The following is a 14,588-nucleotide window of genomic DNA, read 5'->3' as shown; positions in this document are numbered from 1 at the left end:
ACGCAGTCAAGGCGCACTACTTCTGTACAGAGTCAAATTTCTCGTCACGTTTCACGAACTGACATCAAGCAATTCATTCACACAACGGCGACAAACTCGCTGACACATTATCGCGCAATTTTGCCCCACCGTGCTCTTTTCCCTTCACGCGAACAAACACGCGACTGGCTCGATGCGCCTTTCAATTACACGCGCTTCCTTCTGGCCGGTGGCTTACATTCTTGCGGTGAACTGTGAAAGACGGGGGAAAAATGTTTGTTCTTTAATTACCTTGCTGAGCTCAGGAGCAGAAATTCCCACAGGCAAAAATGTTTGAGCAAGTGTCCGCGCGCACGAGGGTAGATAAAGCGCGCGCTTCGGCGTGATGCCGCACGCGTCCCGACTCGAGAACGGCAGGCGCGCGCAGCCTCAAGCGGAAATTAGCACATCTGAGCCAAGCTACCAAAACAAGTACAAATACTGGACCCCGCGCCACCAGTAGAATTTATTTTTTTCCAAACATTTTTTCTTCATTCTTCGCCCCCCAAATTCACCTCCTTCGACTCTTTAACTCGTCTTCAACTCTTCTCCAACGTCTGTTCTTGTTACTGAACCATTTATTTTGGCCATCAACAGTGACATTGGTATTTTTAAACGTGTCTTTCTCCGAGGAAATGAAGGTGAAGACTTTACTATATCATTACACAGCCCATATCTCGACACAAGTTTGATACGGTTCCCCTCCAACACCACCATCTAGCGGCCTTAAGGGAGCACAGCAGTCACTTCAACAGTGGAATCATTGGTAAATGATTCGGAAACGACATATTCTATTTAATCCTCGTCTTCCCAGCAATATATAACTATTCAACCTATCTTCCTCTATGTTGTCTACATTGGGGAAAAAAAATCACTTAAAAAAAGAAGTTCACACAAAATTAAACTCTGATGTGCAGGGCCGGTCCAAGCCTCCACGGGGCCCTAAGCAAAATTTGATTTTGGGCCCCTCTATTTCAGCCAACATTGATTGTTGATCATTCACACACCTACAATGAGTTCAATGCAGCTCTGGCAGTGTCGTTTACATCCTATTGACGGCCTGACATGTCTTTACACATGTACGTATTACACGTTGAAATTATGCTGTTGCTGTATCCCCAAAGCTAAAATAATCAGAAACATAAGTTAATACCAATGCAAACTTAATACGAATAATTTCAATTAATGCATCATGGATCATGTCCAGGGTGCCACATATGGTTTTCAATCTCAAAGGGTAGCACATCCAGCTACAAGAGTGTCCTGGGGTTGATTTACACAACATTCCAAGTGATAAAGCACAAAGTGAGGTATATCATCTAGTCTTACTGAAAGTAACAAAAATAAACAGTTAAACAATGTTCTTACTGGAAATGTGTCATCTGGTTTATTATTTTTGGTTTTGGGGGGGGGGGGGGGGGGGGGGGGGGGGGATTGCTCTTGGGGGCCCCCTAGTGGCCTTGAGGCCCTAAGCCGTCATTTACTTCGCTTATGCCTTGGGCCGGCTCTGCTGATGTTCATTGAAACAAACTTCCAAACAAATGTACTCACTATGAGTAAGTTTGTTCTCAAGATCATTCCTGAAGATTTGACGTATGAGTAGGTTTTTCTTTGACTTTGACTTGAGTTTTACCCGTTTGGCCCAGAAGTTGCTCTGAATGTCACTGAGTTCACAACCCAACACTAGAATACAGCTTTAGTCCTTTTTTGTTGTTGTTATACTGAGGTTCAAATGAGGCCTCGTCTTCTTGCGCCAACTCTGTTTCTTTTGCCTCAACTGTCACAGAGGCGGTGCAACTCGTTCAACACCCAACTGCACCATATGGTTTATGACGTCACTTGTTGGGGCAACTCAACAACACAGCAACACAACATAGCAGCTCCTTGGAGTTTGACTCATTGTGTACTTGCAATAGATCAAATATTTGAAATAATGATGATGATGTATAGTAAATTAATTAGTTTATTATATTCAAATGACTGAAATTGTTTGTTTATCAGAAGTCACGCCACGGCCAAAGTATAAGAGAAGACCATAGGCCAGCAGTAAGCCGTTTAGGAAGAGGTCGATTCGCACGGCTGCTTTTAAAGTTCCACCAACAGCTGCTCCCGAGTAAGACGTCCCGGCCGTCCAGAAGGTAACACTAGCTGCAATTCTAACCCTTGTTGCATAATTTACATTTTTGCTCTGCGGTCTCTCAGTTTAAAAAGGCCTGCGTGGTCTTGCTGATCTCTTCTGACTTTTTGTCAGCTTGTACACAGCACTTCTCAAGTCAAGTGTGCAAATTATTAACTGATTACATTTATGTGGCGACGCATTACTTGAGCAATTAGAGCAGGTTCGGACACATTTTAGTCAGGTAGGTTCACAACATCCCGGTTGTGTTTACCTGATGCATCAGACAGTATTTAACTAGCTGTCTTTGAGAGAAAGCTGTTGTGTTTGGTCTTATTTCAGAAGGACGCAGCTTGGAAGTGTTTCCACAGAAGACTTTTCCCAACACCATGGCTGGGAACAATGCTCCGAGCTTCAAGGTACTGTACATTATAGGCTCTTTACTTTCCTGAACAACTAATGTACTTAATGGGGGCTCGTGGGTGTGAGAGTAACAACTGACATTGACTTGAAAGACAACCTACCCTCAGCAGCTGCTCCAGCGGCAGCATCTTGATGATTCCTCGGCTCCCCAACGCCTAAAAAAAATCCTCTACGAGGTTTTACGTAGAAGACATCCCGGCGACGCTTGTCGCACTCATGTTGCCAAGAACAGTGCTGTGAGGTTTTTCAGGGTCCGTCACAGTCGTTTGACAGCTACTTCAACCAAAGTTCCGAGTCAGCCTGGGCACTTCACCCTAGCCTGTCCGGTGAAGACGTTTTTTTCCCCAGGTTGTGGAGGTTGTGTGCGTGGTGTAAGAGGTGTCCGGTCCACCTGTGCATGTCCTCCTCTTCCCCGCCGGTGCAGACCTGCTCAGCAGAATCCACTTTCCCAGCTCACACTAAGTAGCTGCAGCTTTGCTTGTTTTCTGACCCTGGGTGCCTGCGAGGTAGACAGCAGGCTCAGGTGGGAGATTAGAGGCACACTGGAGACACACACACACACACACACACACACACACACACACACACACACACACACACACACACACACACACACACACAAGCACGCTCACCAGGGTGACAAATGGTTTGGATAAGAAGGTTGAGGAGGGACAGATTAGGGAAAAATGAGCTGAAAATGAGATCCAAACATCAGCTGGGAGTGAAGCGACACTCTGACACCTTCTGCGCGGTGCCGCATTGTGCTCGCCGGCCACTTTCTCGTTGGGTAATCTGGGATTATGGCGCAAGAAACCCTCCAGCGCCGGGAGGGAGGGGATGAAGAGCCAGCATAATCCCAGTCGACTGGGACAAATATGTTAATGGCAGACAAGTGAAAGGTGGCTGTTCCAAAGGAGGGGATTTGACTTTAAACTGGCTTTGCTGCTGTGATCAGGCATTTTTTCTTCCCCAGTGTGGGATTTATAAAGTGCTCTTATTCTTTGTTTAAAAAAAGGTTACGGTTTTCAAAAATCCCTAGAGTGACTCCATCACTAATAATGCACTGCAAAAAATGAGTGTAGTACATTAAAAAACTAATAATACATTTTAATGCCATTATCAGGTCATTATCAAAATACATGTAGCATAAAATAATTTTTAATACATATAAAAAAAAGCAAAACCCTGTTCAATCACTCTAGGAAATATTTTTTCTCTTTCTATGATCAGCATTGATGTGTTTATATCTGGCCACTGCTTCAGCTGGCATTTATCATTCGTCAGTTATCTAGACAGGTGCAACACAAACAACAGATGGTTCTCCTTTGACCTTAACTGTAAATACGGAGCTTTTCATTCGACAGCTATGACTGGGAGCAAAGAGTAACAGCAACCTCGAAAGCATGTAGTTGGTGTTTTGCTTATGTCCGATTATCGTCTTCATTTATTTTTCCATCTCAGGCGGCTGACTTGCGGGTTGAACTGACATCCACTCCCAAAACCAAAGACTTCTCGGCCAAAGCAGTCGACATCCCCTTCGGGACTATCTTCACTGACCACATGCTGACCGTGGAGTGGGATGTGGCCGAGGGCTGGCAGGCGCCGCACATAAAGCCCTTTGGAAACCTGTCGATGCACCCGGCCTGCTCGTCGCTGCACTATGCCATACAGGTGGAGCTTTTAATCCCGCGGTCTTACCTTCCGACCTAAGGGACGAGAACAAAACAGGGCAAGAAAAATATTAGAGGCTATTGTGGAGGGGAAGATGTTCTGTAGTGCTGTAGCTTGATGACTTTAACACATATGACAAGAATACGTTGTAGGTCACAAACAGGCCAGAAACAGAAAAAATCGGTAATTCTCAATTCCTGTCTATTGTGCACAATTAAAACTTCTAACTTATACATTAAACTTTTTGCTGCTGCCTCTTGCATTCACACTGTGAACTCTGTTTTTTTTGTTTTTTTTTAAGTAGATGTCTGACCACTTTAAATTTAAAGTCATCAGACATCTAAGGTAGACAGACTACTAAGATGACTACTTTGCATAAAGACATGCGTGGTTTTATTTGTTGTGCCTGTTCACTTTACCGTTTTTTCCCACTTGTCTTATCATCACCGTGGGACAGTGACAAACGTAATATCAATTTGTTTGTATGTCACGTACATGTGGAAAAAATGTCAAATAAAACTGAGCTGAGCTGAGCTGAAAAGAGAGGAGGAAATGATTTGCTATTTGTATGCTCTTGAAATGTCTGCTTCTCTGTTTGGAAGTTTATACTTCAGTATTTTTTCATGCAAGACAGTTATGAACTTTTTTCTCAGCACCTCGCTTTTGTAAATTTGCTTATTTTCCCCACCAGCTGTTTGAAGGCCTGAAGGTGTCCCGTGGGGATGACGGACGACTCCGCTTCTTCAGGCCGATGCTCAACATGAAGCGCATGTCAAAGTCTGCCAAGAGAGCCTGTCTTCCTGTAAGATGGAGAGACGGGAAACAGAAGGAAAAATGAAAGGAGAGAAAAAAAGCAAACACTCTTTGACCTTGAAACTGTTGCTTCAGCTTCACCTCTGTACTTCCCTCCCTCCCTCTAGGCTTTTGACGAGTCCGAGTTGCTGGAGTGCATCCGGCGACTGGTGGAGGTTGAGCAGGACTGGGTGCCCGACTCTAGCGTGTCAGACCTGTACGTCAGGCCCGCATTCGTCGGCACCGAGGTAAGGTGAACCCGCGATATCCAACAAGTAATTCTTAAAGTTGTCTTGAATCGAGAGAAAAACAAAACAAAACAAAAAAATTATAATAAATAAACGACTCACCGCTTTTGTGTTGCGATGGAAGCCCACCCTGGGTTTGAAGAAGCCGAACCGCGCCCTGCTCTACGTGATCCTGTCTCTGGCGGGCAGCTACTTCAACCAGACGGAGCCCATTTCCTTGTGGGCCGATCCGAAATACGTACGAGCCTGGACAGGTGGAACTGGGGACTGCAAAATGGGGGGGTAGGTGGAAAAAGGGGAATGTAAAAAACCCAAAAATGTGACCATGACAAATCCTCATTTGTTTTGTAATATGTTGTGACCAGGGCCATCTCTAGTTCCGTGGGGGCCCTAGGCAAGAGGGGGGCCTTTAGTTGGTCAAACTGTGATGAAGAGATTCCTATCCCTTTAGATGGTTTACTGCCACATCTATTACACTTCATGAGCAAAACAGGCTACAGGTAAAATTAAACATCTTAAGTTGAGCCACTCAAGCAAGTTAAACTGATAAAAAAAAACACTATAATACAAGGAAAAGAATACTACACATGTCAATACATAGAACAAATTTAGTATTTTAAAAAAATGTTTTCTTTAAATAAGAAAATCCAACAAACCCACAAGTGCAACAATAAAAACAAACCAACACTTAATGCTTAATTACCTTAGTCTCACACTTATTAGCATGACACCTAAGAATAACACACATTATTCACCTGGACAGAAGGAGGTCCGGAGGAACGTGTTGGTCCTGGAGCTTCCTGGTCAGCTCCAGGACCAACACACTTAGATGCGTTCAGGAGATCCCTCTGGCTCAATGTCTGGAGCGCCAAAATATTTTAGAATTGCTCCTGCAAAGCCAAAGCTCATTGGATCATCAAGCAAATACATCATGATGCATATTCCTATTTTATTATTACAGTGATGTTGCAGTAATACAGGAAAATTAAAATTAATTTATTTTTATGTTAAACATTGTGATTGCAGCGTCCCTTTAAAGCTTTTACCCAATTACAAAATTGTCCCTTTTTAAGAGTTTTTTTTTTTTTTGCATTAGTTTACACACTGTACTAGTTAAAGTAATAAAACTAAGATAAATGATCCACTGCCACAATAGTCTAAAATAGTCAAAACCATGCTTAATGAAATATTTCCATGAAATATTTATTTGAATTATAAAACAGCAGCACACTTCTAAATCGGGGCCTATAAAATACACACTAAGCTTAGTAAATGAATCCTAAATAAGGCTAAAATAACATTAAGTGTCAAATATGTGAGAGACAACTTCCATTGAACAATAAATAAAGGTGCCTACAGACTGAACGCGTCAAGCGCAGGGTGGCGTCAGCGCAGCCATTCATTGTGTATGTGCGACGTCGGCGTCAGAGCGCAACGCCGCGCAGAGAGCAGAGCAGAGCGCAAGGGTGGCGTTTGACGCCACAGCATCAACGCGCTGTGACGACATCTAGGCGCGGCCAATAGGAGAGCAGCCGGCTCCGGGGGAGAAAGTGCCCAGATGCACAGCACGGCACCAGTTGTTAAATATGTGTTAAAACTTCTCTACATCGAACTGTGCCTGACAATATATGAACATAAAGTTGTTGTTTTTTTCATATTTATTCGCGTCGGGACATTATCGCGTTGATTCGCATTTTCTTTTATACTCATCTAGAGTCTAGACAACACGGAACGTACTTTGCACGGGTTTTCGGCAAAATTGATAGCGAAGCACTGAGTAGCAAACGGGAGGATGTTGTGTGCAAACGGTGGGACAACAAGACTTGGTTCCACCGCAGTTATTCAAGCCTCCGGTGCCACCTGAATTCAAAACACCTAGCACCTAGTACGAGCACCGGAGGTAACGAGAACGTCAGTGCGCCGAAACCAAGCAGAGTCGCCAACCCGATACATATTTTTAAGCTAGTCTTGAGTCCCAGAACTCGGTGTCATATCAAAAGTTACACTCGGGACACTGCGAGACAAGTTTTTCTTTTGTTTTTCCTCACTACTGCTCTATCGTAGTGATGAGTCGGTCGCGAACGAAACGGCTCTAGAGCCGGCTCTTTGACGTGAACGACGGGAGCCGGCTCCCGTCGGACTTTTGTTTTTTTCGTTAAAAAAACAGGGCAGATGATTACAGAGAAAGAAACATAACAAGTTTAAGTTTCAAAGTTTAAAATTGTTAATAGTTATTTAAGTTCATTTGTAAATAGTTTAACATTTGTTTTTTGCACTTACTATCTTAGTTTTTATCACTCTAGAGTGTATAAATAAAGGTGTGTTTATATTATAAACATTGGATATAGTCTATTATATTACTTTTATTCTTTAAGCATAAAAGGGGTGTAATAAACACATGAGATAGCTACAGATAAAAACGTAATTCCCCACAGAAGAGGCTGAACATGCAGCTTTGGGGCCACCGGGGGGGGGGGTTGGGGCCCCTAGGCATTCGCCTAGTTCGCCTATGGCAAGAAACGCCTCTGGTTGTGACACAGAAAGCTCAGCTGTGTTGATTTTTTTCCCCCCACTATAGAACCAACATCTTGTACTAGAGTGGCGGCCAAACCTATTTGAACACTGGGCACGAGTTGCATGAGGTGCCAGTTGTTTTTTTTGTTGTTGAGCCAATCATTAAAATAACCGTAAAAACAAATTAAACATCAGCATCATTAAAAAACAAAACAAAACAAAAAACAAAAACAAGCAGGCCCTACTTCACAGTCAGCGTGGCATGCTCATATAGCCCTTCATAGAAGAAGCCAAATGACTCGTGTTACTCACTGGCATTGGGCGTGCCCGTGGTTCAACTGATGGTGATGCAATCTTAGATACATACGATTACATAGCAAAGTCTCTTTGCGAGGAAAAAATCAAAAAATGATGACTAATCTCTTCAACCAAGTGTTCAGATTTATGTATGTATGTATGTATGTATGTATGTATGTATGTATGTATGCATGTATGTATGTATGTACTTGTTTATTGCTGTGTAATGTTTAAACAGGAAGCTTTTTTTGTGTGAAAACAAACCCTTCTGAATTAATACTGACACTGACATCTAACCCCGGATCTCCGCAGGAACTATGGCTGCTCTCTGTCCGCACAGTACGAAGCAGTGGACTACGGGTGTCAGCAGGTGCTGTGGCTGCACGGGGAGGACCACCAGATCACCGAGGCGGGGACCATGAACATCTTCCTGCACTGGGTCAACGAGGATGGAGGTGAGGCTCCAAAGCTTTACAGCTCACTGATCGCGCGGGGTGGCTGAGCAAACAAAGATGTTCTGTCGAGGTCCTGCAGCTTATGATGCAAGCGTGGCATCTACTGGCAGAACTACGTAACTGCATATATATTATAAATATAAAGAGTATAGAGTGTCCTTTGTGTCCTCAGAGAACATAGCAAGCTGGGGCGAGAGAAGAGTCTCGTTAAATAGAGGGAGACCTCTTAATATTCATATTTACAGAATGAATATTAAGTGTGCAATATGCGGCCATCTTTATATAATTTGAATCCTTTGAAATTGCAAAAGAAAATTGTAAACTTTTTTTTTTTTTTTTTTTAAAAAAAACGAGGCTTTGTATTATATTCACACAGCTGTGTATGCTAAACCATAATAGAGTAAACAAAGCATCATGGTTTCTATTTTAGTCTCTTTAAAACTGCCTTGGGTGTTCACATAGAATTTTGCACACTTGGATTTCTCTCAATCCTTTTTAATTAGACATTGGAAATGGTTTTCATTAAACACTACAATGTTCCCATAGTTGTTAAGTACATCTTGACTGATTTTCAAGCACTCATAATGATCGCAGAGCATTCAACATCATCCTTTCATAAAACTGGTTACAATGGAGTTCAATGGAGAAAGAGTCAGAAAGAGAGAAAGAGTCAGTGACCCCAAACCTTTGAATGGTAGTGTGGTGTTCATTTTTATTTTTTGTTTTTTCAGAGGAGGAACTTGCAACTCCCCCTTTGGATGGCATCATACTTCCTGGAGTAACCCGACAGAGCGTCCTGGATCTCAACAGGAAATGGGTCAGTGAGATGACCCCCCACCCCCAATAAACAAACAAACAAACAAACAAACAAATAAATACATAAATAAATAAATAAAACATGAGAATAAACCCGATCGATATTTCGAGTTTGCCGCCATGTTTTCTTTGCCCCTTCAGGGAGACTTCGTGGTGGCGGAGCGCTACGTGACCATGACTCAACTGTGCTCTGCCTTGGAGGAGCAGCGGGTCAGAGGGATGTTTGGTTCTGGCACTGCCTGCCTGATCTGTCCGGTTGGAAAAATCGTTTACCAGGGAAAGGTAATCATCCACCAGACAGACAAATTGTAATTCAAATTCAAAACAAATTTGAATTCGGTGAATTTTCAATAACAACACATTTTTGTTAAACGTCCCATGCAATGCAAAAATGACTGCAACTGTGGCAACCTTGGCCACAGAGAAACGTCCATCCTGCACTTACATCAACTTGACTTCATCTTTTACAAAGTTACATGCGTTTTTTTTAGAATATAAAAATCAACCTTATGTGATGTCACAAAGGGCACTCATTCTACAATTCCACCTTTCCCAGGTTAGTGACAACGTAGCCAGGCGTTTGTTCATCTCTCTAGACAGCAAAGCATCAGTTTTAGCAGGAAGCTGTAAACAGAAGGCTAAATATAACACCTGCTGCAGGTCAGAAAAGCATTTTTGCAACAACACAGTACTATGATACTAAACACAATACGTGATTATTGCAAATCACAGGGGTGAGACTCCAGACTGTGAGGCAGAAAAGATGACACTGGACTTTTCTCATGTCTGGAAAGTTCAGTGACATAACACTGTTAGGAATCTTCACCGAAGTCACTTGGCGCGGTGCAAGACCTTTAAAAACTTTAGGAGCTCAAGGCTAAGGCATCTGAGGCTCTCGGAAATCTGCTCATCTCTTTAGAGAATCATCTGCACCCTGTGGCTTCTCTTTTTAATATCATAATTCTTCCTAATGGAACATTTTTTTTTACGTAACAAGCACATTTGCGGATCTCATCCAATTTCTCAGGCTTTTTTGGGTTGTTTTTTTTTGCGCAATTTCAGATCTTGCACATCCCCGCTCCGAATGAGAGCTCATGCCTGGCCTCACGGATTACTCTGGAACTCAACGACATCAAGGTTGGTGGCTGCGTCCATAACAGCTGACAACACATCTGGGCTTCTCAGTATCACAGGTGGCAACAGGTTACGCTGGGCGACACTCAGTGGTGTGTTCTTTTTTGCCATAGGAGGGGAAAAAATGCAATAAAACCAAAAGAGTTAAAATCAAGAAGCTGGATAATATGATATTAGTGGCTGCTGAGAGGCAAAAAACATCAACCAATCAAACGTCTCGCTTCCATGGGCCAGTTAGTCACCGTCATTTAGGGACGGAATAAAGTCATTAAGACGCCGGCGTATGCGGGGAAACGCCATCTGCGCGCATTGTTTGCCCGTAACTACACTTGTTATTGGGTAATGAGTAATGACTCGCTCGCGACCTCTTCACTTTCCCCACCACCGCAGGTCCACACAAACTCATAACGTCGCCCGCTGCAGGCCTGATGAGAGCCTTAATGAGTGTTCTATCTATCGCTGACTGTTGTGTAATTGTTTAAAGTAATGAGCCTACTATCAGTTGGGGAAAGCAGGGAGGTAGAGTGGAATTGGAGGGGCTTAATTGAATGTTATCCTGTTCCTTTTTCTTTTTTTTTTTTATTATTTCTTTCTTGAGAGGTGCTAAGGTCCCGAGACTTCGAGGACGTCTCATTGTGGCATGTATGAAATTTTGAAACTTGTACGACTGCAGGCTCTTCTCTGAAAAAGGCCCAGTCGTGAGTCAAAATCAGGTCGAACTGAAGAAAAACTGAAGCAGACAAACAGATGTAAGGTGACAAATACGAAGAAGGAAGAAGTCCAGTCACCGAAATTGACTTGGAATGTTATTTCTAGGGGTACATCAAATTAAAAACAAACAACCAAAAAACAAAAAACAAACAATCTTTCAACTTCTGAGAGACCCCATTACTTTCTCAAAACCATGTAAAGAAAAAACCCAAAACTTTGATTCTGCAACACATGGCAGTGTGTATTCAGGACACCACCATCACACAAGTCAAAAAACTGAACGCACCAGACAATAAGTGCATCGCGTTTAAGCTATGTCTTCCATTGGGGCCCACTTTAGGGGTAGCTTGAAAAAAGGCTACAGATTGGAGCTTTCAAAGACGGACGTGTTGGACGTCACGTTTGAAATCTCAAAATGAAAGGTCTGGATTTCTTTGCCAAGTCAACCCAATTAGCTTCATGGCGCTTCCTGATCCCCTCATTAGTCATCCAAGCATTAATTCACAGCATTTATTTCCTAAACGACCTTCGTCGTAGTGTTTTTCTCTGCATTGTCTCTCCCACTGCGGAGCCTCATTGTTGTCGTTGGCCACTAGCTTATCTTCCCTTTGCGATTTCTCTTTATAAAATGCCTTGACCAGATCTTATTTATTTATTTGTTTGTTTGTTTGTTTTAATCAAACAACATCTCCCCTGGTCAGAATGCTCCAGAGGTGTGGGTAGTGGGTGGTGGGGGTGGGAGACGACAGCTGGGCTCCTAATGGAGGAGCGTGGAGAGTCGGAGATAGGGGGGGACGAGCGCAAAACTCCCGCATTCTCTCATTAAGCCAGCGGTAATTGCACAAACCTAATTATTGCCTCAGCCTTTTGTGATCTTCAAAGCCAAGATGCCTGCGAATGGAGCCGAGGAAAACAAGTGGGAGAGGAGGAGGACGACTGGCGGGGGCGCCGAGGAGCTTAATGAACAATAAAATCTGCAAAAAAATGAAAAAATAAAAAAAAACATGCTGGAAAGCGTCGAGCGTGCCGAGCTAAATCTGTTGACATTTCCGTTTGTGTGTGCGCGCGCACACACTTTCTTCCCCTGTTGAAGACAACATTGTGCAACAAACAAATGAGTGGTCCGAGGCAGCAGATGAAAGATGGGTTTACTAAGTCGCCCCGCCGTTCCTCTTTCAAGTTAATTAGAAATCACATCCTTTTGTTTCCCCGTCGCAGGCATTTATTTACTTTCGCACTCCGACCATTAGAACAAATTTGCAACATGAGACGCAAATAATTGGATTTGTCTCCGCGCCTGTCACGGATTGGGGAATGTTTTGTTTAATTTTTTTTTTATACCCCCCCCACCCCTCCCACTCCCCGTGTTGCGTTCTGTTGTTGGGGGCTGAGTTCGCAGATTGGCTCGCAGATATTTGGTTTTCGCAAATAAATGGATGAGAGAAGTTGAACGCTCCAATGAGGGGTTTTCTTTTGCTGTTGTTGTAGTTTTCGGAACTTAGGAAGACTTGTCAACTTTTTCATGTCTTTTGCTCTCCTACAGTTTGGACGCACACCCAGTGACTGGACCCTCCTGGTGTAGCTGTGATGTAGAAGCCTGGAGTGCACGCTAAGTGAACAACAAACAAACAAACAAAACAACAACATTCATGCATGAAACTATTTTGAATTTCACCGTGTTCATGCACTTCATCCCTCAACTTAAATGAAAGACAAACACACAACTGTACCCAATAATTAACAAAAGTAGGCTAACGTCTAATGCAACACTGCACAATAACTTGCAGGAGGCCAGCCAGCTTCTGTCCCCTCGTTTCTCTCAGGAAGCTGCTGTTGCAGCTGGAATGCGAGGGACGCGTCTGCGAGTTTCACACAATTACACGCGTCTAGCGTAAGAGTTGCAAATCGCTACAAAGGGCCTCTTTCTAACAGTCTGCAATTAGTCTTTCTATTTCCCTCAAACAGTGAAGACATTGTAACCTTTAGGAGGAAAAGGCGTCAAACAAACGAGGTCAGAATCTACAAGCAGCTAACAACTGTTTTCACCATCACATATGTAAGACCTGCAAGTGTTCTGTCTTAAGACGAAACCGATTAAACTGCTTCACATGTTCAGACTACTTGCACAAATTAAAAGGGGCACAAATGCAACGTCATACATCTGCAGGTCCAAAAGGAAACACATGTAATTTCTGTTTTTCTCATTGTTTTTTGTTTGAATACTTTATGGTCATAGAAGTGTTTTAAAACTTAAATTACAATTTGCACACTAAAGAAATGACATTATTGATGTAAAAACACAACATTCTAATCCTGCTACAGGCAACTTAAAGGCCCAAAGTGTAATTTTTCTGGGGATCTATAGGTGTAAAAGAGAATAATGTGGTTTGCACTAGAGCAAAATCTGTGAGAAAAGTAGTGAGAAAGGTGTGTGAGCAATAAGTATTAATATTTACAAAAAAAGTGGGTCCACTTCAGAGTAGTATCTACAGTTGAAACAGAGATTAACATTAATGTTGTAACTCTTACCATTAGATGCTTTAAATAAAGTTTTTACCCTCTCTCTGTATGCTTTATTAATCATTTTTAATGTCCACTTTGTCATTAAAACCGACAAGGTTGCACAAACTGTCACCTAACTGTGTGTTCCAGTGCCAGAGGCCGAAAAGAAGCACCAACCTGCGGCTAGTGCAACATGAAGCTCATCACAAAAGTTTAAAGAAAGCCAGGAAAACCAATAAATAAAAAAACAAAACAACAACAACATTGGATCTGCTAAAATGACCCAGTGCCAACTTGGAATAAAGCGCTGCGCCGTGGGCTCAACGCGGAGGAAGGGCATCGGAAGTGAGGGGATCAAAAGTGACACCGGCGTTTAAAATTAATTTGAGACTTCAGAAGATCGTGTGCGTTGAGATAGAGAGCGAGAGTGAGGGAGAGAGAGAGAGAGAGAGAGAGAGAGAGAGAGAGAAGGAGTTGCGCATCGATTTATAGGATGCATAAACGCAAAAATGTCTTTTATGGACGTGAGTGCGTCAGCGGCTCAGTCCAAGTAGGTGTAAATCTGAGGGCGGGTTGCAGTCAACTGCTTTCAGGAGGGGTGTGAGTCTGCGGCACAGACACACACTCCTGCGTCCCTGGCGATGTAGAAGGAGTGATTTCCTGCCGCCGCGCACACACACACACACACACACACACACACACACACACACACACACTCCCTCTTACCCACATAGAACCTGGAACAAGACCAGACCCTTCAGCATAATGGAGTCATAACAGAAAGCCATCAAACCAGAGAGCCCTTAGCTGTTTGGCTCTGCACACACATCTTCGTTTACACAAACAAACAGGCAGACAGACAGCACACACACATAAACACACACACAAATG

General features: G+C 43.1%; 2 protein-coding genes and 1 long non-coding RNA gene across 8 annotated transcripts in view; 1 reads left to right on the top strand and 2 right to left on the bottom strand.

Moving 5' to 3' along the window:
• The window catches only part of lrmp (lymphoid-restricted membrane protein), a 33,291-nt gene extending 29,747 nt beyond the window's left edge, over nucleotides 1–3,544 (bottom strand). For 5 of the 6 annotated variants that reach the window (XM_076051735.1, XM_076051739.1, XM_076051740.1 and 2 more), the window contains exon 1: nucleotides 271–422. The gene's annotated coding sequence lies outside the window, so the exon portion shown is untranslated. Of the gene's footprint in view, nucleotides 1–270; nucleotides 423–2,658 lie in introns of those variants that run through there. The other variant, XM_076051736.1, reaches the window with a different exon arrangement.
• bcat1 (branched chain amino-acid transaminase 1, cytosolic) lies at nucleotides 2,353–12,813 on the top strand. Its single transcript, XM_076051769.1, has 10 exons — nucleotides 2,353–2,553; nucleotides 4,019–4,228; nucleotides 4,920–5,030; nucleotides 5,149–5,268; nucleotides 5,393–5,550; nucleotides 8,392–8,534; nucleotides 9,266–9,351; nucleotides 9,492–9,632; nucleotides 10,413–10,487; nucleotides 12,739–12,813. The coding sequence occupies exons 1-10, from the start codon at nucleotides 2,524–2,526 to the stop codon at nucleotides 12,775–12,777; spliced, it is 1,113 nt and encodes a 370-aa protein (XP_075907884.1). The 5' UTR covers nucleotides 2,353–2,523; the 3' UTR covers nucleotides 12,778–12,813.
• LOC142905217 (uncharacterized) lies at nucleotides 4,141–5,259 on the bottom strand. The gene is made up of 3 exons (XR_012929508.1): nucleotides 5,123–5,259; nucleotides 4,885–5,028; nucleotides 4,141–4,263 (listed from the first exon to the last, which is right to left on the bottom strand). It is a non-coding gene; the product is annotated as an uncharacterized LOC142905217 (long non-coding RNA).
• Nucleotides 12,814–14,588: the final 1,775 nt, after the last annotated feature.

The sequence above is a fragment of the Nelusetta ayraudi genome, unplaced genomic scaffold, assembly GCF_046127955.1.
Source record: "Nelusetta ayraudi isolate G7.1 ecotype Tasmania unplaced genomic scaffold, CSIRO-AGI_Nayr_v1 ptg000135l, whole genome shotgun sequence".
Lineage (NCBI taxonomy): Eukaryota > Metazoa > Chordata > Actinopteri > Tetraodontiformes > Monacanthidae > Nelusetta > Nelusetta ayraudi.
The sequence above is the reverse complement of the archived record's forward strand: the minus strand, read 5'-3'. Positions and strand labels throughout refer to the sequence as shown.

What these genes read in the sequence shown, in the direction of transcription:
- bcat1 (XM_076051769.1), top strand. Translation starts at nt 2,524, where the DNA reads ATGGCTGGGAACAATGCTCCGAGCTTCAAG. An exon ending in GGGGACTGCAAAATGGGGGG is followed by an intron (nt 5,551 to 8,391) that starts GTAGGTGGAAAA and finishes GGATCTCCGCAG; the next exon opens with GAACTATGGCTGCTCTCTGT. An exon ending in TGGATCTCAACAGGAAATGG is followed by an intron (nt 9,352 to 9,491) that starts GTCAGTGAGATG and finishes TTGCCCCTTCAG; the next exon opens with GGAGACTTCGTGGTGGCGGA.